The sequence below is a fragment of the Haemorhous mexicanus genome, chromosome 17 (genome assembly GCF_027477595.1).
Source record: "Haemorhous mexicanus isolate bHaeMex1 chromosome 17, bHaeMex1.pri, whole genome shotgun sequence".
NCBI classification, from domain to species: Eukaryota; Metazoa; Chordata; class Aves; order Passeriformes; family Fringillidae; genus Haemorhous; species Haemorhous mexicanus.
The window spans coordinates 7,960,630-7,985,466 of record NC_082357.1 but is presented as its reverse complement, the minus strand read 5'-3'; the positions used below and the strand labels follow the sequence as shown (position 1 = coordinate 7,985,466).

Genomic DNA, 24,837 nt, shown 5'->3' with positions numbered 1-24,837 from the left:
TCACTTTCCTTATTTTCTTTTTATTAACAGCAGTTCCAATGTTTAAGTTCAATCATCAGTCAGTCTCACAGTTCAGAGATCAGAATACCTGGAACTCCTTTGAGGCACATGGATATGTGCATTTCTTCCTCATACATTCCCCAAAGTAGCAACAACTTTCTTAACATTCACCAGCTCAAAATAGAAATGTACTGAAAATGTACAATTTATCATAAGTCTTAGAACACCTTGTCTTTTCCCCATATATTTCATCACAGCAATATGAAATTCAAAGTCTTTAAGTAGAGCATGATAATTTATTAGAGCTTCATCTCAAGCTCCATACATAATGCTTTTTCAACATTCTACATTCTTGTTATGGTCCTGACAAATTTCCCTCTGAGAGATGGAATCATTACCAAATGAAGTTTTAATTATTTAGGCCCAAACTCTCACAAAGTGCAAAAAAAAAAATCAGGATAAAACCTTCAGCATCCAAATTTCTAAGAATGGTGGGGCTTGTAAGCTTAAACATTTAAATGTAAGGGGACTTTTATTTCAAGTACTGTAAAAGAGAAACATTGCCACTTACTGGCAGTACCAATGTCTTTGCAATATTTGTAAGCATTTATGTGCATCTTCAAATGCTCTGTTAACCTTTATAGTATTTGTCAATAAAAAGCCCCATTAACATTTAAACTGTGTATGTCCAACTACCTACTTCAAGCAGGAATCAAAAGAGAACCTGAAAGAAACAGGTTATTTATTACAGACTACATTACTGCGACTGTACACATTGGAGATTTCAAAAAAAGTCACATTCCTTACATTTAAAAAACCCAAAAGGTAAAAAAGGAAAAAAAAGAAAATCAATCATTAATCGGGAAAAGGCTGAGCATGGCCTGAGCAGGAGATGTGACCACCATGGGTGAATGGCAGCACAGAGAACACAGTACAGCTTTGGAAAGAGTGGTGCAGTTTTGGCAAGAGTAGTGCAGCCAGCTGGAGCCACCCCAGGAACACTGGAGGTCTAAAGAGATCACACTGGACGGGAAACTAAAACTGAAACACTGCTTTTGCAGCAGGAACATCAGAACTTACCTGATATTAACAACTAACCTTACCTGACATGGAGAATTTGTCTTCACTGGGCAAAAACTTAATCAAAGAAAACATAATCACTGGACAAGAACTGAAATCAGATAGACTCTTCAATCAAAATGCTGAACTGGAACTGACAATGACATAAGTCACCAGTCCACCAGTCCATCCAAAATTCTGTTTGAAACAACACTGATTTAGTAGAATCCCTGTGTGCTGCTTCTGTAAAGTGACTATTTCAAAAGGTAAGGAAAAATCATTCCAAAATCTAGAGACTGAAACTGAAATCAAGTATTATCTATTACCACTGCTTTTATAAATCATTAATAAGGACAGCATGACCTGTTCCAATGAAAGGAAAAAAAAAAAAAATCATTAATTGTCTTCAAGTATGAGAGATGCACTCACAGTGACAGCAGAGGCATTCATTTAATCACTTTACAACAGGGAAATCTATAGACTCCATAGAAAATTTACAACCAAAATGGAGCTAATGTGACAAATAGTGCTCATGTAGCAAAACCAGAAAAATGTCAAGTCTGCAAATTCAACAAAGATGTGTTTCAGTGGCTTTGCCTCCTCAGGCTCCAGTCTGACAGAGCACCACTTCAGCCAGTCCCTCCTTTCAGCTCACGTCCGTCTGGTCTTCTGTTTCTTGTTTTGTCTCTTGGCGTCCTCGGAGGCGCCGGTGTCAGAGCCTGCCTGGCCCAGGGCACGCACCCCCTGCAGCCGAGCTGTCAGCTGCAGCAGCAAGGGAATCAGCTGGGGGGAAAAAGGCAAGCAAGTTGTGGTTACAATGGTATGTAAGGGCTGAATGGTGTGGTTCTTTAGACTTGTAGCCCCTACCAGACTCTACTGCATCAATGGCACATCTACAAAGACATCAGAACATGGCAGCAAATCTTGGGGAGGAATCAAACCAAAGTTCTGGGAATTTCTGATATCAGAACCTAAAGTGATTGTTTGAGAGGAAATCAAACTGCACAGACAAATATAATTTTTCTTTTTGGTAAAAGAGAAATCCAGTCATATCAGAAAAGACTAGAAGAGCATAGCTTGATAACAAAGACAGAGGGGGGTATATCAGGTGTTTGTATTCCTCTTGAGAGCTTTTCAGCTAGGGAGGGTATAAAGCTAAGAGGCCAGACCTGAAGACTTACAAGACTTTTTCCAGTCTGATTGTGCCTGAAGCCAACAAAACAATTATTTTCATTCCTATTATCGCTGAGTCTGGTTATCTGAATTTTAATGATGCTGTATTGTTTTTTTTCTCAGAGCATTCAAATGGGAAACCAAAATTCAGCCACAGCACAGAACTCACCTTCACACCAAGCTCTTTTAAAGGAAGGTAACTGTCCAAAAACATGGCTGCAATTGTCCACAATGGCTACATTGTGGCTTTTCTTATTTCACATAAGGGGACTGTGGCTGCATAAGAAACCCTCCCTGAGCACAGTGCAATGTATCCATGGACAGGACAGGAACATTTGGGCAGGAGCAGAAGCAGCCCTGACCCACCTTGTCGTGGTTGTACCCAGCCAGCAGCAGGAGCAGCGTCAGAGGTAACGCGATGTAAGACCCTTGGGCAATGTCTTGTTCAGGCAGCTTTCTCTGCAAACAGTGCAGATTGTGGATTTTATTTTTTTTTGTTTTTAAGTTGACTGTGAAATCCCTCAGCTCTAAGAAACATCAGCAATAGGATCATGAAGCACATTCAGCCCTTCTTATCTCACTTCTTTCCAAGTGCTGTTCTACGATTTACTTTACTTCCCACTTCAAAGGCACCCTCTGGATCAGTCACTCATGTATTACCCCTTCCTGGGTGTCTGCTTTGTAAAGCCAATTCATTGCTGGTCAGTCTCCACTGTCAGCCTGGTGTGCCTTGGTTTACCTGCCCCATGCTGCCCACACCTCTGTGACCCCACTACAGCAGCCATGCCAGCACAGAACCTTTCAGGCACATCTGCACCCTTCATTTCCTACTGCTGTTTCATGTCCCCCATCCCATTCCACTGGCAACTGAACACACAGCAAATCTAAATTAATGCCACTCATAAACCTCTTTATAGTTACACTAACAGAAAGCTTGGCCAAAAGCACAAAATACAGGCAGGGTATAACACCAAATACTGCTCCCAAGGTGAACACTGGCACATGAAAATGTTTAGTACTCACAGTGGGACTGAAGACCAGTGTAATGTGTTTGTGATATCCAATGGCAGTGAAAGAAACCTGAGGCAGGGTGTAGTCATACTGTGATTTAGACAAGGTAGAATCCAGGAGCACCACGTAATTCTGTGGGTAAAGAGTACATTCAGGCTACAGCATCAGCAGCAGTCCAAGATAAAAATCACATTTAAAGGCAAAGGACAGTTAAACAGGCTTCAAATCTTCCAAGATACTGGCTAGTGCAGTATGAATACAGCTCTGCAGGCACAAATTACACTTCAGTGTCCTTAGGGAAAAAAATAAAGTGATCTAAGCTAATTTTCCAGCAATATTCTTACCTCTCCATCTCGGAGTAGTGGTGGGAAATGAAAAAACAGGGATAGGCCTAAGTTGACTGTATGAATTGGGTTGTCAAGATTTTCACTTTTGTAGAGCTTCACCTGTAAGTGAAGAAAGAAGCACAAATAAGGCATTTCCAAACCTGCACTACAATAGATATTTCAGACATCCCACATTTTCAGGGACAAAAGCACTTCGAAATTCATCATGTGTTTATATGAACAGAAAGTTGTCAAGTAAGAGCACCTGGAAATGTTCTAATCTGGGATGTGAAAAGTCACAAAAGAGTATTTTTATAGACCTTGAAATAATTTAGGAATGGCTGCTGTCTGACATTTCCACATAGCCAGTGTATGAAAAGCAATCTGTGCACAAAACTGCTCTCCCTTGTGTCTGGACCCAGTCTCAGCATATCTTTCAGAGACAAGAATGCCTGAACTGGAGGCCAGGGTGATGACATGCACCCATCAACAGCTCGCATGCAGTACATGCAACACAAGACCCCACCTAATATGAAGAAGGCACAGGCTTGGATAACTTCCATATAATCAAACTTTAACATCAATTCCTATTGGCTTAGGTTGAACTGCAAGGGTTTAAATTTCCCCAGGAAGATGGGACACAAGCTCAGGGGCTCTTCAGTAAGGTGACACATTTTCCCTTCACACCTGCTCTGAGTGTTGGATCCTCTGGATGTCTCCCAAAAAACCCAACAGCTTAGCAATGAGATCTTGGCAGGTGAGATGCATAACAAACTAGTGTGAAAGAAATTCAAGCACTGCATTTATATTTGTAGGTAACATTTTATGGAGCTTTTAAATCTGAGAAATGATACTGTAACTCCTACCCTACTAACACCTCTTGCAGACACTTCCAGCATTTGTGCCCTAAGCCAAAAGGATCAGAGGTGTTAGCAAGCTTTTTCAGATCACAGTACAGTGTCCTGAATTTTGAAAATTTCAGTTTTCCTGTCGGTCTCATGCTGTCTATTATAATGTACTTTTAAATTCACATGTCTCATGATATCACTGCATTCACATGGTATCTTCAGGTTTTGACATACAGGTCAAAAATTGCAGGTGTTTCAGGAATTAATGCAGTTCTCTGATAAAAGGGACTCATTTAACCCTTGTTGTTTTGATGTCCCTACAGACAGAGCATCCCTAATCAGGGAAGTATATCCCAAAATGTATAGGCCAACCAGAGAAGGTATTTCTTAAACATATTCCCATGAAAAATGGAAGGAAACATTAAAGCAAAACATCAGGAACACTGCAATCTTCATTCAATCTGGAATTCAAATTCACCTTCATTAAACTATTAGTTCTAATTTGAATTAAATGTGTGCTCTGGCTACTGAACCATTTCCAGTGACCCTGCAGAAAAAAATCATTGTGAAAGCAGTAACAAATAGCACTTGACAAAGATGAAAGGCTTGAACTTACACATAAAGTGGAGAGATATTCAGAGGCTGTAATTACATTTCCACTTAAATCAAACTGATTAATTTGCCGGAACGCTATGATATTAACGTCATCAATGTCACTGTTCCCAACCTGCAACAAAAACACACTCAGGTTTTCACCAACAGAGGGACAGTTAACAAAGGACAGCCACACAACTGTTAACACAGCACAAACACTGCTGATCATTTTAAACAAAAAGTGGATTTTGTTCTATACTAACCACAGGAAGCTCGAAAGCTTCCCCACTGCAAGTCCCTGCTCTCCAGAGTGCACAGCTTGCCATGGCAGGCCTGGGCATTATCAGCAGGAGGCTCATGACATTAAGCTAAACTAAAAATGGAAGTCTCAAAAGCATATACTATTCTGGAAAAGGCTGGGGTACATCCACAGGACTGCCTGATCTCAGGACATTGGTCTCAGTATTTTGCACCTGTGCTGAGAAATGCACAGAGATGCTTATACAGTTGATTAATGTGGAATTTTTTACAAAATTGCACCAGTTTTCAAAGAGAAGTTATTACTATATGTTTTATAAAGATAAAAGTGCTAGTCCAAATTATAATTTCACCTACATCAACACTGCATGATTTGGACCCAATAAAAATTAATATTTTCTCTCTGTCCACAACTAAATACAACTGTAGGACAAGATGACAATTTATGACATCCTCAAGGTACCACTGCTTTGTTCCACATCACAAAGAAATGTTAAAGGTATTCCATACATTTATTCTCTTGTTTCTGGATGCAGACTTTTCATGACTATGAAAGAATCCTTTTCCCTTGTTTACTGTTTGGGCTTTATCTCACTTCAGTTTTGAGCTATGGTGCTGACACACAATATGGGGCTTGTTTTTAGGGAGCTAACTTGCTGAAAAGCACTTGTCTAAACAGAATGCCTTCACTACATTGCTGCTGACAGAACAGACAGAATGCCTAGACAGACCCATTTCATATTTAAGTGATGCTACAAAAAAATAGAAAAAATTACCTCAATTGCTCGATGCTGTGGTAAAGCTCTTTCAATGTGATCATTGCCTTCAGCTTTGAGTTGGACATGATACACACAGCCAGGCTGAAAGCAACATTCAGATGATAAATCCCAACACTGAATAATACATACTTTAATTTTAGAGAGCAGTAAAGAGAATTTTCTGACACTCCATTTAAGATACATCACCCAAACAGATTTAAGTTTATGCTGTTAAAGTTTTCCTTATCTCAAATAGAAAATTCAGCTCAATGACACTATTAGGAGTGTTTACTGTCAGAAAATAAGAAAAGACTATATAGAACTTTCATTACTTTGTTGCATCACAGTGTTAAAATAAATCATCTGTGTGATGAAGGAAAACACAGGATTAAAACCTGATCAAACACTGCCTTTTACTTCAGGAAGCTGTTGATTCCTTCCATAATGGTGCCATAAATTCAGCTTCCCCATTCCCTGAAGAACAGCTTACTTCACATACATGCTGTGCAACCAACATCACACACACACACAAGGTCCTGCTGAAAACAGGCTGTTGGTATCTTCACAGGAGAAACTAAACACTTCCCCAGTTTCTTCTGCCTATGAAAATTCCCTGCTGGTCACCCAAGCACTGAGCAGGGGATCGTGTCCTGTCACATCAACTGCTCAGTGTTTGTGGAGGCCAGCACAGTATGCTGCCAGCAAGGTCACAGACTTACACCACAAGCCTTTCTCTTCCCCTTTTCTCAGGCTCAACGTTCACTACTTGACAGTGTTTCTTCACACAGAGAGACTCAGGGGAGTCTGAGTTACCAAACATGATGGGAAAACAGAACCCAGTGGCTGCTGAACAGAACCCATTTCACTGCTGCACTGTCACAGTGACAGACAAGGAAATGACAGAGCCTCCTCCTCCTCCTTACCCGAAGGCCACGGAGCCTGAATTTGCCCTCCTCATCAGTTATTGTGTCCTCTCCATAAATGCTGCAGTCCTTCTGTCCCACAGCTTCCACTGAGACTCCCTGCTCAGGCTCTCCATTTAAAGAGGAAACTGTGCCATAACAGCTGGAGGTATAAAGAGAACAGTTGCTACAGATATGCAGATGCTGTTTTAAATACATATTTTAAAGACATTTTAATGTTATAACTGATGGAAAAAAGTATTTAATGTATTTACCATAGCATGAAGAAGAAAAGGGTTATTTATAATGTCTGTGTAAAACAGTTTAAATCATCAGAATTTGCTGCAGTTCAGAACACAACTTTAAGAATCCAAGTTTCCTAGACTCCATCAACAGCAGTTCTTTCTTACCCTTGGGGGCAAGGAAAGCAAGGATCCTGGAGTCAGATATCTGAATTGGTCTACCCTACCTAGAATAGTCCTCCCCTCTCCCACTGGAGGCAGCACAAACCACTTCCAGTGCCACTGAGAGTGCTTTCATAGCCATTGTTCTTCCTATAGCTCTGCCATCTGGGCTTAGCTATATATCCACAAACACAAAAAAAGGCCAAAAAAAGTACTTAAAAACAGGATAATTAAGTTAAATTGAGACTTGGAAAGTCTCCTCCAAACCTGCAAGAACAGAGGTGTGCTGGGAGGAAACACATTTGGCACAACACATACAGCCCATAGGATTTTCCATGGATTCCAGCTCCACTGACCTGTAAGCTGTTCTGTAACCAGTTATCTGGATTTTGAGATTTTGTCCTTCCTGCACTTCAATCATTTGTGATGATGGCTCAAACCGAAATTCTTTCATCATGGGTTTAAAGTAGTATTGCCCTGGGCTCTGCAAAGAGGCACAAAACAGGCTGCTTACTCACAGTGATGCAAAAACTCACCAACTCCAAACAAATATGCTTTGCAAGAGCTCTCTGAAGAGCTGAAGTCCTGTGTTCCAACCACAGGTTAAACCTGTCACAAAATGTGAGCAGTGACAAACAGGGAGCACCCTGTACAATAAACTGATGGAATTCCACCTGGTGACAAAGTGTTAAGAGAGAAAGGAAATGACAGCCCTAAAACCTTACCACAAGACCTCAAGGACAGGAGAGTGACCACAAAAGAAGGATGTCTGCAAAGAAACTATTCAAGCAAGTCTACACACATATAGATCAATAATGTAATTAGATTTCCTTCCCCCTAAAGACTTTCCAATGATTATCAACAAATTGGCTTGTTTCATGTTTACAGACTGCAAATTAGTAACTAAGATCAATCAGCATCATCTACGACCTGTTGGGGAGAAACCTCTTGCCATGTTAGACTTCACATCTTTCACCTGCTAAGATTTTAAGTGCTGTTTATTCTCAGGGATGTGCATCTCTCATGGTGGGTTAGGGTTTCAAAGGACACCTGGCACTCAGGAGAGCCCTGTTTGGGAGGGCAGAGTAACACAGCCCCACACACAGCCACACTGAAGAATCATTTCAACTCACCAGATTGGAAAATGTCAGCATGCCATCATCCTGTGTGAGGAGGTTGGAGCGAAACACCCCTCCACTGAGGGACAAGAGAACTCCAGCAAGAGCCTGGTCATCCTCTGATTTGATCTGTTTTTGAAAAACCAGTAATTTTAAGTGTAAGTGAGGGTTTCTTTATGGAGAAGGGTTCAGCTGAAAAGCCCTTGCAGAGTGCACAGGTGGGCTGGCTCTGAGCACTCAGCTGTGAGCAGGACTAACCACATCTGTGCTGCCCCTCCTGCCAGACCACAGGGCTGCAGAACCCCCTGCTCCCAAGCCCTGGGCGGTCACAGCCCATGGCACACCCCGTGCCACCACAGCAGTCATTCTCTACCACTCCACAGAACACACAGGGAGGCCAGAACAAAGCACCCCAAAGACTGGAACCAAGCACTAGCTGGACCAGGCTACACCTACACCTTGAGGGATAAAACTCATTAAAACAGAGTGGTCCAACTCTATAAAAGCAAACAAAGCCAGTCTTTTGGACTCCATAAATGTTGCAAAGTATATTCTGTGTGGCAAGTCATGGTCTACAACTGAGCTCATCCATTGAGATTTATTTCCTCATGACAAAAATTATTATCCAAATAATAATAAATTATCCCAAAATCCCACACCCATTTGTCTTTGGAATACAAAAATTAACTTTTTGCCTGTCCAGCTCCAGCTGCACATACTATTCATTTAGAACCCAAATTGTTCAGAACATTACCTCAAATGTCACCCCAGCAAGAGCAAAAGCTTTGAAGTCTCCAACTGTTCCTTCTACTGCAGTCAAAACAAAACCTTCCTTCTGAGCAGTGATTGTGTATTCCAAGTCACTGTGGAGTGGCCCAACACTTCAAATAAAAGGAGAACAGAACTTGTTTCAGAAAGAACACTTGGATATCACATACACATTGACAAGTAACTTTTAACTGAAGAATCCAAAGGTTCAAAACCAATCTGCTCATTACCTGTAAGTGCCTTTGTCATCAGTGAAAACTGTGATAAGTGCAGAAGTTGCTCCCTTCTCACTAATGACAATCTCAACACCTTCCAATTCAGGATGAATTCGCCCTTCCAGAAACAAGCCTGCTTTTCCATGAATCTCTATCAGCTTCCCAGGACAACTCTCTTGGTCATTGTGAAGGGGATTTAAGGAAAAAAAAAGTCAAAAATACACTTGACACTCTGGCTTACAACAGGAGTTTAACTACTTCCAAAGTGATCAGCTGGTAGCCTTTTATCTTAGAACAAGAGATCAATCCAAACAATATCACAGCCTCTCAACACATCTTACAAAATCTGAACAGTACCAAAATGAGTAACTACATTGCAAAGCTATAATAAGCACATCACCAAAAAAATTTTATGGATTTCTGAAGTGGTTGGAGGTCTCAGTGCAATCACAATGGCAATGAAACTTCCTTCTAGGCAGATTACACTGAGCTTTGACCACATTTTTTGAGTTCAAATTCAGGTCATCATATGTCATGTTCAATGACATTAAGCAAAATTTTATTTCCCTCCCTCAAATGCATTTAGAATGTGCAAAGAGAGTCACATGAAAAGAGGCACTTAACATTTCCTTGCGATTTCAAACAAAGTATGTTCACTTAAGAAACTGAGGACACGATGGACACTGACCTAACAAGCAGCATCAATAACTGATGATAACCCTGACAATTTTGAAGTTTATATTTTTCTGTGAATATTTTTATTACTGTAATCTAGTGCGGGAAGAAAAAGCTTTAATAGAAACTTGAATTTGGTAACAAATTCAAAATAGAAATCTTGTTTTTGCACAACTCTTTTTCTAGGTGACAGTACTATGAACAATTCTGAGAATCTGACCTTCCTCTTGTGCTAGGTGGTTCTTCATCACTTGGAAGAATATACTGCTGATAAAAACTGTACTTGCATCCTCTATCAAATAACTTCCAAATTCCAGAATTAAACTGGCCCAAAGAAATAGCTGCAACTGAAACTTCCCTAACATTACTTTTTGAGTTATTCATATGTTTATCTACATACATTTCAACCATAAAAATCCAATCCTTTCAAACAATAAATTATTTACCTCCACTAACAACTGCTTCCACATAAGGTGGGTAGAAGAGCAGCTCTTTTGATGATGGTGTTACAGTAATTTTCTCTCCAGACCTGTAAAACACAAATAAGATATAATCAGAAGAAATTGAATTAGCAGCTCTCATGTAGAGCAGAGTGCAAGAATGCATCTAAATACTCCAAGAAAAAAGTATCAACAACTTAAGCAAAATTCTTACTATGTGCATTTAAGCTTTCTTGTAGCTCAGAATCACCAAAGGCACCCAGCCAGCAGCTCTATCCTGTTTGACAGCAACACCACACAGCAGTACAAAGAACACACCTTGTCCATTACTGGAGCTTGGTATTACCTTGCCCAATATGAAAATTCATATAAGAATGGTCCTTGGAGCTCCTCCACCATTTCCTGCACTGGTGGCTTTGTTCCTTCCTCCTCCTGCCCCTTCTTTTCCCTCTCCTGCCGGCGGCTCTCGATTTCCGCCAGCTGCTGCTCCCGGCGCAGCTCCTGAACAGACTTCAGGGGCCCCAGAACTAAGGCAGGTTCACTGTCAATGGATGACCTGAAAATATGGAAAAAAAATCAAAATCACCTGCCCTATGAGGTAAGAGCTTGTTGTATCTGTTAATTACTGCCTTTACACCACCACAGACAAGGCCCAGGATATTTTTTTAACCCATCCCTCTTTAACCGCCCTGTTTATTCTGGTACGAGCACAGGAGTGGTAAATTTTTAGGCAAAAGGATCAGTTTGCAACAGTACAAAGACCTAAACTAGAAGAGAAAGGCTGGAATTTCAAACCTGAGAACAAGCTTAGTATAGAAAGTACAAAATAAATAAGAAGACTGCTAAGCTTGCTTTTTTTTTCAGAACTAGGAACTTCTGTCTCAGAACCTACCTCTCAGGAGCAGAGAATACAAGGAGAAAATAACTTCTATCAAACATAAATACTTCCAAGAGCCAGAAATTCCCAGGAAAAGCTCTTAGTTCTCACCTATCTGCCCCATTCATTGAATTACCTAGCTATCTTGTCACTGTCCACTGAACAGATTACTAGATAAATTCAACCAAGTTCTTAGAATCAGCTCAGAACAATGCATTTTATTTCACTCTCCCTGACCTTGCATCCTCTTTTTTTCTAGCATTTTCTTCTAGACTCCAATCATCCTTTGTATCTTATCATCTCTCTTCTCCAACAGTCTGAATTCTCAGTGAGGACCGAACCTAAATGAGCACAATCACTTTTCCTACAGCCACTTTAGATTACCAGGATAGTTCTCTCTCCTGCTTCAGCCTTCACCTATATTCTAGTTTGTCTTTTTAAGAGTTACTATTGGTTACTATTGCTCTACCACACTACGTTTCATCAAGGCTTTATATTCTTTCTCTGCAGTCCAGACACAATACAGAAACATGCAATTTTTTTTTTTTTTGTCTGAAAGCCTATTAAAAATTTGTACAGGCACACACAATCTCAAGATACTCATAATACATTACTACAGGCTTATTTTTAAAACATACCAAGCCATTATCAAGAACTGATGAGAATCAGCTTTGCTTTTGGTTGAGGTTGTTTGGGGTTTTTTCTTAACTCAAAGTTAAAAGGTCACAGCCATGGATCTGGTACACAGGCTTGTAAAAACACATGGCTTGCTTTTAAACCCAGAGCTGCTCCCTTTATGTCAATGGCATTTCACAAATTGGAATTCAGCTGAAAAGCTTGAGGCAGGATTGATCAGAGATACCTGCAGCAACTAAGCTGCCTTCAAAGCACTGGCCAATAGTCTCCAAAAAGCCAACAAGCTGAGAAGGTTGGTACAATATTCACCTCCTCACTAAGTTGTTTTTAAAACCCTAATGGCTCTCTGCTGTCTCAGTGTCTCCTTTCCAGCTGCTGGAGGTGCCCAGCAGCTGTAGTGATAGGGTCATTAAACCTGGAGAACTCAAGGCAATGCTCTGCAGGTAATGTTCTCTGAAAAGATGTTTTCCGCACTCAAAAAAGTTTGAGAACCCACAGCCTAGAACAAGTAGACACCAGCAGAGTATCAATAAAACTCATCATTACCAGACACTTTCAGGCAGATTTGGCACCTCATACAATTAAAGCTGTTCACAAATCAGTGCTCCCTAGTGAGCTGTCTGTTCAGCTAAACATAAATTGGTGCATTAGTGTGCAATCACTCTGCATGTTTTTCCTTTTATAGCCCTCCTCACACCAGTTACAATGCTCTAAAGCAGCAGATTCTCATTCTGAGGAAAAGGGAAAAAAATATCTGCCAGTGCCTTAAAGAGCTCAGACCTAAGCTAAAACAATACCCTCTGAATTCTGAAACATCAGTTCGTTAAAGTATATAAAAACTCAGGAAATCATTCCTTTTCATCAAGACACAAAAGTAGGGAGGTGCAATGTTCAAATGATGAGAAAATGCCCAAAATGAGGCTGGATTTATCTCTCTCCAAAGAATTCAAAGCACATCTTAGCATTAAAAGCCTCTTGCAGCCTAGGCTAGGATGCCATCCCCTTAGAAAGCAGCCACTGCAGCACTAAAAGTGGAGTAAAGCTTTATGAGAGAAATGTCTTTTTCTTCCACTTTTTATAGCTCCATGATTTCTTTGTCCTTACTTAATGGTGACAGTCACATCCATCAGTTTATCAGTTACAATTGTGCCAAGGACATGGTGGCGAACTGCAGTGAGCGTCAGGATACTGGGAGAGGACCTGCACATCAAAGGAACAAAGACATGAATTCCAAGTCCCCTTCCCAAATAAACAAATCTTATTTAGCAGTCTGTGCTCTCACCCCTGAGACGGAAATGCTTTATAAAAGATGATACAGAAATTACACAGCAAAGCTGTAGCGCTGGGATGGTCATCTCTTGGAAAGGGAGCATTTCCTAACTTGAGCCCCAAAGCAATTCTTCCTTTTGTGCCTTCTGCTTCCTCTCAAGCTAAAGCTGATTAGATTGATTTCATATGTTCAAGTGTCATTAAACACATCACCAGACTATAATCTATAATTAATAAACTTGCCTGACCAAGGAAGATCAGCACTGCTTACTTGTGATAAGGGTGAACATTTATTCAGCTTGCAAAAAACAGGGTGAGCAGAATCCCACCACCAGAGGGTCATGGCACCAGTGACATGCAATAGTGGCAAGGCCTCTTAGCAATCTTACAGTCCCATCTTTTGCCTTTCAGCTCTCAGAAGTGAGCAACAGTTTTCATTGAAATAATTCTTCTCTGTTACAAAGCAAACCCAACACTGAACAGACAGAAAGCTGACAAAAACACCCATCTAAAATAACTAAAGCATCTTTAAACCTTCTCATTAGTTGATTTTTATTACTTTTAAGATAGGAAGGGCAAGAGAACATGTGTGATACACCTTGCTAGAGCTTCCCTCTACACATGCTGTCCTGCTAAAAGCAAGCAGGAGAAGGAAGCTTTATGGAGAATCATGCTGGTAGGTGAAGGTGAGGAACAGTCACACTCTTACGTGTCGTAGGTGTAATACTTGTGCTCAAACTGGTGGCAGGAGCGTGGGGTCACCTCATACACACCTACAAACAGCAAGGCAAAGAATGACTCACTGAAAAAGTCAATTTTTAGAGCAGAGGTATAGAAACAACTACAAAACTTGACTATTTTTCTGCTGCCTTTCACACAGACACCTTCTAATGTGTCTAACAAACAGAACCTATATGAATGAGATTATTTCAACAATAACATTTCATTCATCAAAGATGAAATACTTCCATCACCAAGAAGAAAAATAGTAACATTTTATTTCTGAAATCTAGATTTGGTGAAGGACCAAATAGCAGAAAAAAATGAGAATTCTAAAAACTTGGAACAGATCATTTATATACAGATGTAATTAAAACAATGCCTTTCAGAAACCACAACAATTTTTTTTTAGTTCCCAGCAGTATTAGCTAACTGGTTATTTTTCATTTTTAAACTAATATTTTTAAGCTTTTACCTGGCTTTGACAGACAGAATCTATTAACTCCTTTGGACAGGTTATAAACACCAACATTCTCTGGTCCATTTCCATCCTGATAAAATTCCTGTGAAGCCACAGCACAATTCACTATTAGCAGCTACCAAACAACAAAATGAAAACAGTATTTGCCTACAGATACATCAATACCATCTCTTTTGTAACACCTAACATCACAAGACCATTTCACCAATTTAAAAGACAAATCTCGAAGCACTCTAAACATCAATGTTCCATTCTCTGTGACCCTCTAGAGACAGGAGAAAGCCTTGATTCCAAACATAATCCAGCCTGCCTTCAGAAGGTCATTAAAAACACACAAGAACATTTGTTTCTTACGTACCAGTGTGATTGCATGAGAAAGAGAACACCTCAGCATATATCCAGTCTGCCTGAATTCTACTCCTGACACATCTTCCTCCAAGACTTCCAATTCCAAAGACTTATTCTTCCAGCACCAGTCTTCATGTACAATGCTTACTAGAATATACACCACACAAAGCATTTCAGTAATGTACAACTGAGTAAATAAGGGGAGGTTTTGTGACACGAGAAGTTCGTGTCTCTCTAGCTTCCCTGGCAATAATCTACAAAGGTAAATACATGACAATGCCTGTAGTAACAGACCTAGCTCTCAGCACTGCAGCATCACCAGGAACTCAACACATCTATCAGGAAAGCTGTGCTATGAAAAGGAATAATGAAGCCTGGCCACCCTGGAAGGCTCCTCAATGGGCACTACCACTGTGACAGGCAAAGCAGCCTAGAGGATATCACAACCTAACCCCAAGTTAACCTGGTGGAAAGATGTTCCCACTCCTGTACAAAGAGTGCAATCTATACACTCCTTCTATACCTTTCCCTGGAAAACAATTTATTTTCACAGGCCAAGGCAGGCTGGCCAAAATACAGATTGTTCTTAGGAGCAGCACTCTGGAAGCAGAACTAGAGTCTGTTCCTGTTCTTAGGCTTGGGACAAGCTAGTTCATGATTAAGCCCACTTCCTCCACAGCCATGCAGACCCCAAAACTCAGGGAAGCAGTAACCTTTGGGATGACACAGGGTTAAACATCCAACGTTAAGAAAACCTGATGCACCGTTGTAAGGTATTTTTCCATATTCTCTCAAGTTTCACAACTGTGTTGGGCATGCTGCAAAAGGTATCCATGATAACAGAAGTGCTCAGATTAGGTCACAAACTGAGCTACCAAGGTGCTCCCAAGCAGTTCCCCTGCTCCTACCTTTGTACTTGCCCGGGAGCACCCCCTCGAAGGTGAAGGGCACCGAGTCCTTGCTCCCGGCCAGCTGCAGGCTGCGCTTCTCCCCCTGGCGGCTCACGGCCTGCAGCGTCACCGTCAGGTCACCACACGCGTCTGCCAGGGAACACGGCACGTCAGGCTGCACCCCAAACAGCCACACCTCGGGGGTCTAAATGAAATGCTAACCCCCTCCCAGCACAGGATGCTTCCAGTTAAAATTGCTTCTTAGGCATATATCATGGGTTTTTGCATTCTGCAGATTTGGAGACTGTTAATCACATTCTTTTATCTCATGGCAAGAAAAAACCTGAGATCAACATTACATCCCTGGGTTCACTTCATTCTGCAGAGACTTACGAGCTGAGCAAACACCTGAGAGGCAGAACACAAAGTGCAGGAGGATTCAGAGAGGAAAAAGGAAGGGAAAAAATTATAAAAAACAGGCTCCGATCATCATCTGCTAAAATCAGTGGGTAATCAAGGAAAATAGCAGGAGAGAGGAACCTTAGACTAACATAAAGACAAAAAGCTTACAAAAGAGAACAGAGTTTGAAAGCTTCTACCAACAGCTTCAGCATCTATCCTACACTGCTTTTTTCCCTTTTTTTTGTAAACTTCTTTTTCACCTCCAGTACTTCTCTGATTGATGTACAGTATCCCAAGCAGCAGTCAGGACCATTTCCTTCCAGAACCCCCTCCACCTTCTGAAGAAGGAAGACTTGCTTATCCTTAGCAAGTACCAAAAGGAGGTACATAACTTTACTCCAAACTTATTAGGCCACAACATCTCTCAAGGAGAGCTGCTTTTTCCATGAGCTGCAAGTTACACTTACTTATCTGCTGATGGGACTAACCACAGTGTCTTGATGTCAACAACACTCACTCACACATGCAGTGCTGAAGTTCCCCATTCCATTGCCATTTCACTTTCACAATGGACTTACCTAAACAAGAGATCTTCCCTGAGACAGATGCCAAAAACTGAGAGAAGGTCACGTCCATCACTGGTCTGTCAGTAACAGTGACAGGGAACATTTTGGGTTTCAAAGCCAACCCTGCTCTGGTCTCAGCCTCTGGAATAATTACCTGTAGAGTATATGACATCAAGGCATCACCACCTTTCAGACACCAGTCCAAAACCACCCACTCTGCTGTCTTCAATGCATTTATCAGAAATTAAAAACTGGAAATCTACAGTAAATCCCAGGCAAAGCAAAACCAGCCTCTCCAACATGCTTTCCAAAATTTCAAAATCTTCTAAAACACCATGACAGTCCTACAATGAAGAAATGTAAGCTCATTCTTACCTGAACATTGTATGTACCCGATTTTGCCTTGAAACAAAATGCTCCAAGAGAGTCAGTTTCTGTTGTAACCAGTGATGCTTTGTCTTTGTCTTCAGGTATCATGGTTACCTTGTATTTACTGATCTGTTTGACTGTGTCAGGGAATCGAGTAACTGAGATGCGGCCACACACACTGAACCTGTTAAATAAAAGTCACTCATCAGAACAAGTATCTTGATTTGACAAAGATCATTAAAAAACCCCTTGTTTTAGAACTTCATTAAAAGAAAACCTCACCATGTTGAGGTAATAACACCTGAATTGGAAAGGAATTCTCCTGAGAGAGAGATTTGCAAGCAACTTGCTTCACTCTTCCCTGCCACCAACCCAATTATTTCAAGCCTTTTTCCTTTTTCCTTTTTTTTTTTTTTTTTTTTTTGTGCTAAGCAGGTAATGGATTTAGCATTTCGTGTTAGGCAGGCAACAGTTTTCTCTCCTCAGGCTTTAAATAGTTACAAATGTTTTGTGTCAAAAACCTTAAATATGATAGGTGTTCCACTGGAACACGACATTGGTACACCTGCACTTGTGAAAGCACAAGACAAGATGACAAATTAGAAGCTGCTAAGTTTTGTTCATTGCCTTCAACAGCACAACATATTTAGTTACTGAATAAATTGTACCCCATCATTGAGCAGTACACAGGGTTTTTTCTAACTGGCTGACTATGTCTGTACGAGCTGACAGCTATCTGACTCAGTAAATTCCAAGTTTTCACTTCTCCAGAACACTGCCACTATTTCCTCCTCCTTTGAAGTCCTGGACACAGAATCACTGCCCTTTCATCTTCACTGCACAGCCTTAGACTCACAGTCAAGGCATCAAACAAGAAAAAAGACAATTCAGGTAAGGCAACAATGACTTTCAGAGAGAGCAGTAAAAGGCAGAGGTTTGGTATAACACTAAACCAGACAGCTGTGTGACTCCAGATACCCTCCTTCTGAGCAAGAGTGAAGTGGCAGAAAGCTTCTCTGTTGCTTTCTTGGTTCACAGGACATTCTAAAATTCTTAATTTACCCATGCCTTAGTGTCTTCATTTGCTAGGGAGAGCTTACTAAGAGGATGCTCTAAACCTGAACTATTATTGAGCAAAATACTGTGCACAAAACATGCTCTCATGCTGCCCTATCTACCTTTCATTTCTTCAGCAACATTTAGCTCCTGACAACACAATTCTGGGCATGGCACGGAAATGATCGCCCATTTTCACAGCCTCATCCACACATCAAATTGCATTTTCATCCTCACACCAGTCCTTACCCTGTTGCAATGATGTTTGCCAGCTGAGGTGTATTTGGTGCAATCTTCACAGTAATAGTATCAAAAAACAGGTGTTCCTTCCTGGCATGAATTGTGTAGGTACCTGTTGTGATGTTCTCAAGGCGGAAAGAGCCATCAGCTTTTGTCTTCACTGTAACAAATAACAAGAGTTAAAAACCAGAGCATATGTTAACCTTATGTATCAACAGATCCAGAGGACATGCATTGCTTTAGGCTATTTTTAATTCATATAACACAACAAATAGTTTTATGCTTTTTTACTAGATGAACCTTCATTTCTGTATTTTAAAGTACAATCTGGCATATGGTTGAAAGCAATTAAGAAATTTTCAACTGCCAAACAAATGAATATTTAAAGCTCTCATCTAAACCAGAAAACGCAGAATTTATCAACTCCATGAAATGCACTTCAATATTTCAAATAAATTGCAACAAAAGCAGTGTATTATCCTGAAGGGTTAATTCCACATCATACACTAGTCCTGTACTTGAGTGTCATAAAGGCTTCCCTGTAGCAACAAAGACCAAGAGCACTGAATACCTTTAATCTGATTGTTCAGAGTCACAGTGGCATCAGCAACTCCTTCTCCTTCAGGACCATTCAACACCCTGCCTGTGACAGAGAAACCCATCACATGGAAAACAGGCTGAAATGGGAAAAAAATAACATCATTCTTTACTCAGGAAATGCAAACACACACCTACAGCAATCAACACCGTTTTCTCCCCACGCACATATAAAGGAAACTTATTTACAGCTCTAGGAAAAAAATGTACCAGGATAATCACTGTGAAAGTACAAGCTGATCTCCAGGCTCACTGTTCCCCTAAGTACAAAACACACATTCTCAATTTATCTGCACTGGTACAGCCCAGAGGGCCACAGTCACAGATCATAATGCCATTACACAAGGAACTCTGCAAACCAGAAAAACCTACAGGCCCTTCTCCAGAGATGTGACAATCTCAACAAGGAAATACAGGCAACGTGGAAGACTACTGCCTGTTTGCAACACTGACATGAAAGTGAACACAGCAGAGAGCTCTGCCCTATTTTGTTTCTTCCTACTAAAAGGGACTGAAGTACAGAAACACAGCACAGTACTAGACACTGTCTTCCACCTGCTGTGCATAAACAAGTGCCTTCCACTTCTTACAAAGAAGTTTTTCCACAATTCAGCTGCTTTCTGCTAAAATCAGTTAGGCTTCTACAGGAATGAGTGTCACAAAAGGACTATTCCCCCTGCAGGCCTTACCTCAATCTGTAAACTGTCATGCTCTACAAGGAAGTCCAATCTAGATGGAGCAACATCAAAGGTGATTCTCTCTCCCCTGTAGAATGGTATCTGAAAGAAGACACATGGCTTTGACTCCTAAGCTGTGATGACAGAATGATTTTCCTCTACCATTTTCCATGTTCTTACTGACAGACACCTCTACCAAGGGTCAAATGAGCTGCAAACCTCCTGGAAAAAATTACTTAGAGGCATGGAGACACAAAAATGGGCAATATTTCAAGACTGATGGAAACCATGAAATTACCAGAAAAGAAGGAAAAGTAACCCTCTAGTCAGAATACAGCATACTTGGATGTGCAAGAGCTAACAGATTGGAGACTGTATGATTGCTAGAAGGATTAAAGGAATGAGAGAAGCCCGAATCCCATTTGTAGAGCACAGACTGAGAATGCAGGACCATCACTCCAGGCAGTGCACAGAGAACATGCTCCCACAACATCCAGATGTAAGAAAGAGAATGGGGAAAAAAGGAAACAGCTTAAAGGGGAGGAGGCAGCAATAGCACACTCTGGTTTAGAAAATGAAAGTTAACAACCCACTCAATAGAAAAGCAATGAATTTCTAGTCACTTACCACAGTGTATTTCCCACTTGGCAGAGAAAGAAAGGTGAAAGATCCATCTTCTTTTGATACAACATTGCACAAATAGGATAAAGATTCATCTCTTGATTGGAACCCATCCACAGGAGAAATACTGCAGCCCACAACATCCTGTAGTAATAAATGCAATAAAACTTTCTGTCTCAAAGAAGAACACAGAAAGTAATTGGAGGAGGGAAGAGGGATACAGGAGGTTCAAAACACTCAAATGTGAATGACTGATGGGAAGTATAAAACCATTTAAGAGGCAAAGTTTGATGACATGGCTTAAAATTCATGTATAAGTAAAACAGGAAAAAACAGCAAATAATCAACTTGATGGTAACAAGGACAGAACACTGGGAAATTCAACATCCCCAAAACTGTACCAGGTGTCTTAACCGACTTCAGTTCTGTGGACAAGGTTAACATTCCAGAACAGAGCTCAGCTCTACATGACCCAATGTTTCACACTCATTTCTTAATGCATTTGTAAGGTGGCAATTGGAAGCTGTGGAACTTTGTCTTCCCATCAAAAGGGCAAAGAGTAATAAAGATGTCATGCTGAAGACAAATTGCAGCTACTGTACAATGAATTATGAAATAATTCCACAGAGGTCACGTTGCATTACAAGGGTCTTGTTAGGGAAAAAAACTAAAAGAAATCACACAAAAGAGCCAAATGCAAGAATACAGTTTAAGGGATTGTACAAACCAGTGAATAACAGATGAGTATCAGAGCAATATGAGTCTAGAAGCTACTTGGTTTTTCTCATCTGTAGCCATACTCATATTGAAAAGGTACTGATCAACCATTACCTCTTTAGAGACTGAAGAAGAGAAAATGAGAAACATGACCCCTTTCATGGGTTCTCCATCACTCCTCACAGACCCAGAGACATTGTAGCCTGCAACAATCAGGGGGCTGGCAGCATAAGCATTGGAACTTGTCACCCGCACCACTGTCTTGGCCTGAAATACAGAAACAAACATTTTCATCAAAAGCAGGCATCAGGTCTCATTTACAGCACCTAAAAGCAATCAGAAACTGCACAATCAACAACAGGAACAGAAGCTAGACCAGCAGAACTCAAAGAGGGTCTCCAGGCTACTCAAGACACTAAGACACTAAAGCAAAGATACTTTCTAAAACATTATTTTTCCTGCTTCACTGATTTAGGAAACAGTCAGGATATCAGAGTTCCTCAAAAAACAAGAAGTCTGGGAGGGAAGGATTTGAGCTACAATATTCTGGCAAAACGTATGGAATAGAAGATGGAAAGCAAAAGCAAAAGCTCATTTTGTCCTTCCCTGGCTGGCTTCTCCAAACTGGGTCTGTACAAGGCAGTTTCTTGACTACCTGAATTAGATGTAGAAAAACTCCAGTAACCCTGTCCACCCCCAAAGCCCCTTCCTCACACTAACTGATCCAGACAAGGTCTAGCAGATCCATCCTCTCTAACCAGGCAAACCAGAACTTCTGTAGGTTCTAACCTCTTTCAGCATCCACGTAGGATGCGATGCAAAGATTTCATATTCGCCAGGGAGCACTTTAAAGAAAGCAAACCTGCAAGGCAAGAAAGGGATTAGGTCTCTTCAGAAACAGCCACAAACATCTGTTCACAGAAAAACAATTCAGACTCTATTCACAGATTAGAAAAAATACTTCAGAACTCTTACAGTCCCAGTCAATATGGCAGAATTGAAAGGATCTTGTGCAAATGAACAGATGAATTAAGTATGCACCACCCACACTCACTTTCCTCCAGGTTGTGTAACAGTTGCTTGTATGTTTGTGTCACTGCCAGCATTTCTCAGTACAACCTGAACTCCAGCAGGACCTAATGTCTGACCTTTGCTGAGAACCTGCCAAAATATACAGAAACAGAAATATAAATGAATGAAAATAACATGTAGAGCTGAATTTGAATGTGTTTATGAAGGTTGAATTAGCATAAGGTGGAATAAATGAAGATAAAGGAGTCTAACCTTTCCATTCACAGAAAATCCTGTGAACACAAAGTTAATATCACCTCCTTTTGTACAAATGTCATTAATGCCATCCACGTGGATGTCTACACTGGTTGGTTCTGGAAGAGAAGAACAATCAAACAGCATGAGAGCTAGTGAGAGAGCAACCACAAGGAAACTCTGCTTCAGCTTTACACAACTGCCACAGAAATGTATTCATTCAGGCATGGCAAGTGTTGCTCTGGAAGCCTTTCTTCAGCAAAAGAAAAGCACCCCCAAATCCTGACTCTGAAAATCCTCTTTCCCTCCTCCCACTGCAGCCATTTTTGTTAAAAGCCCACATTCCTTCAAATCAGTTCAAGGGTTACTCTGTCAGCGTCTGCCACCCAGCTTTACTTTCCCCAGGTACAGTAAGTACATGTCAGTTATTAAACCATGCAGTATGGCTTACAGGTTTGGAAAAGTGCTCCATTTTCCCTGCCAGCTGCAAGTTAGAGATAAGTCCCCCACTGCAAATACAGTGTCCTATTGTAAGAAGACATACAACCACTTACCAAAACTCCACCCTAGGGGAGGCTCAATTTTAAGAATGAAATCCCCCTAAAAAAATAAAAAGCAGTAACTGTCTTCATTGATCTAAATTTAATTTAGCTAACAAATGAGAAAGAAAGAACACAAGCATCATGCTGCAGAGAGGAACACAAGACTCAAGTGCACCAATATCCACCATTCTCCTCTCCTCCTGCTTATGACTCTGTTCAAAGCAGCTGCCATATCTACACAGACAGGCTGGGATGCTGGGCTCACATCCAGCCAAGAGCAGAAATTAAGAATCACCATGTTTATCCTGCTTCCAGCACAAACCTGGCTCACAGTCAAGCAGCTCAGTGCTAGAGAGTGCTCAAATCTACCTCCACCTGCCCCAGCAGATGGGCTCTAAATCAGCCTTTGGTATTTCCACTGGGCCATACTCGACCATCCTGCCCAAACATGGGATAACAAAATTCCAATCCTTTTATAAGCTCTGATCCAAAAGGGATCAATCAATACAGGGATCCTCTTTGTATCAGAGCGCACCACATGTGTTCTGCCACACATATCCTGAAGTTCATCTCTGGAAAGGCTCAAAGGCCTAAGAATGAAATCACCAGGATCAGAAAGTATGGTACATTCTTAGATTGGGAAGGGAAAGAATTATTCAGTGGCTGGACTAGATGGCCTTTAAAGGTGCCTTCCAACCCAAACCATTTTGAGTTTCTACTTCTGAACTCTAAGATAACTAGCTCTTTAAAAGAGCAAAACACCTGGACCATCTAAGAGTAGCTTGCATTTAATTTAATCTGAATGTAAAGACCTTTCCAGTCTAAGCAGACATCAAATTACTGACACATTCTGAGTTCCTGGATCATTATTTCCACAAAACATTTTTAATATCTGCAATCAACCATTCAGATTATCTTCAATTCAGTCATACCAAAACACCTTCTCATATACATTTATTTCCATTTCTAAAGGTAAAAAATCTGAAAGCTTTAGCTTTACTCTGTAGGAGCCTGTACTTTTTGTGCAGTATTTGTACAGCTACAGCACACAGCTGCAGGCAGGAATTCAGGTTCCCAATGCTGCAGTCATTGCAATAAACAGCAAAACCCCAATACTGCAGCCACCGTTAGCTGGCTTTTCTCTTCATAATTAGCACTGGGAAACAAAGTCGTTGCTTTACAAAAAGAAACAGCTGAAACTTTGATCCGCAACAAACTAAGTGATGTCCTGATTCAAATGTTTCAAGGGTGGGTGTTGCTCTGAGATTTAATCTGCCGGCAGATCGAGGCGGAGGCAGCCGCTGCCTCCAGTACAGAGGGGACAGCGCAGGTATTTGTGTCTTACCTTGTCATAGAGGGGAATCATGAAATACCCATTGTTCGGAGCACAGTCTGTCTGGTATTTCAGAGTACCATGTTTTGTATATAACTTAATCTAAAAGAAACAAAACAGACACAAAGATATTTTTTAAAAAGGCGAGGAGCGCTGGAACCAGGCACTTTCTAACCCACTGCTGTAACACAGCAGCAGCAGCCGTGCCAGGGGCAGCAGGACACGGTGTATGACAAGCAGGCTGCAGAGTGCCGGGGTGAAGAAGAGCCGCAGCTCCACCGCCACCTGTGACCGCGGCCCGGGCGGCAGCGCTCGGCACGCCCGGCAGGCAGCCGGGGCCGGCGGCAGGCAGGACGGCGGCGCCCACCTCGATCAGGGAGTAGTTGATCTCCACGTCGGACTTGACGAAGCCGCCGCAGCCCACGACGATGTCCTCGGAGCCCCGCGCCAGGGCACAGCACAGCGCGCAGAGCAGCGCGGCCGCCGCCCGGGGCCGCATCCCCTCACCGCCGCCACCGCCCGCAGCCAGCGCTGCCGGAAGGGCCGGGCCGGGCCGCGACAGCGCCTCCTGCCGGCCCGGAGGGCTCCGGGCGCTGCCCGGGGATGTCCCGTTAGACCGGCCCCGGCCCGGGCCCGTCCCGGTGATGCCTCCAACCGGGATTATCTGTCCCCAGCTACCCC

General features: G+C 41.5%; 1 protein-coding gene across 1 annotated transcript; it reads right to left on the bottom strand.

Moving 5' to 3' along the window:
- NOMO2 (NODAL modulator 2) lies at positions 1 to 24,691 on the bottom strand. Its single transcript, XM_059861515.1, has 31 exons — positions 24,524 to 24,691; positions 24,169 to 24,258; positions 22,836 to 22,881; positions 22,300 to 22,400; positions 22,070 to 22,176; positions 21,805 to 21,877; positions 21,130 to 21,282; positions 20,305 to 20,442; positions 19,690 to 19,779; positions 18,975 to 19,080; positions 18,413 to 18,563; positions 17,114 to 17,291; positions 16,751 to 16,892; positions 15,789 to 15,920; positions 14,891 to 15,027; positions 14,527 to 14,614; positions 14,041 to 14,104; positions 13,167 to 13,262; positions 10,896 to 11,105; positions 10,556 to 10,638; positions 9,450 to 9,609; positions 9,206 to 9,332; positions 8,467 to 8,580; positions 7,690 to 7,817; positions 6,951 to 7,092; positions 6,046 to 6,129; positions 5,034 to 5,144; positions 3,588 to 3,689; positions 3,256 to 3,375; positions 2,599 to 2,691; positions 1 to 1,842 (listed from the first exon to the last, which is right to left on the bottom strand). Exons 1-31 carry the CDS (start codon positions 24,653 to 24,655, stop codon positions 1,711 to 1,713), a joined length of 3,630 nt encoding a protein of 1,209 aa, XP_059717498.1. The 5' UTR covers positions 24,656 to 24,691; the 3' UTR covers positions 1 to 1,710.
- Between the last annotated feature and the right edge of the window lie 146 nt (positions 24,692 to 24,837).

Coding starts and splice junctions, on each gene's coding strand:
- NOMO2 (XM_059861515.1), bottom strand. CDS start 24,655: ATGCGGCCCCGGGCGGCGGCCGCGCTGCTCTGCGCGCTGTGCTGTGCC. Junction 21,283..21,804: donor CTACGTGGATGCTGAAAGAG/GTTAGAACCTAC, acceptor TCTGTATTTCAG/GCCAAGACAGTGGTGCGGGT. Junction 13,263..14,040: donor AAGTATTACACCTACGACAC/GTAAGAGTGTGA, acceptor TTTGATGTGCAG/GTCCTCTCCCAGTATCCTGA.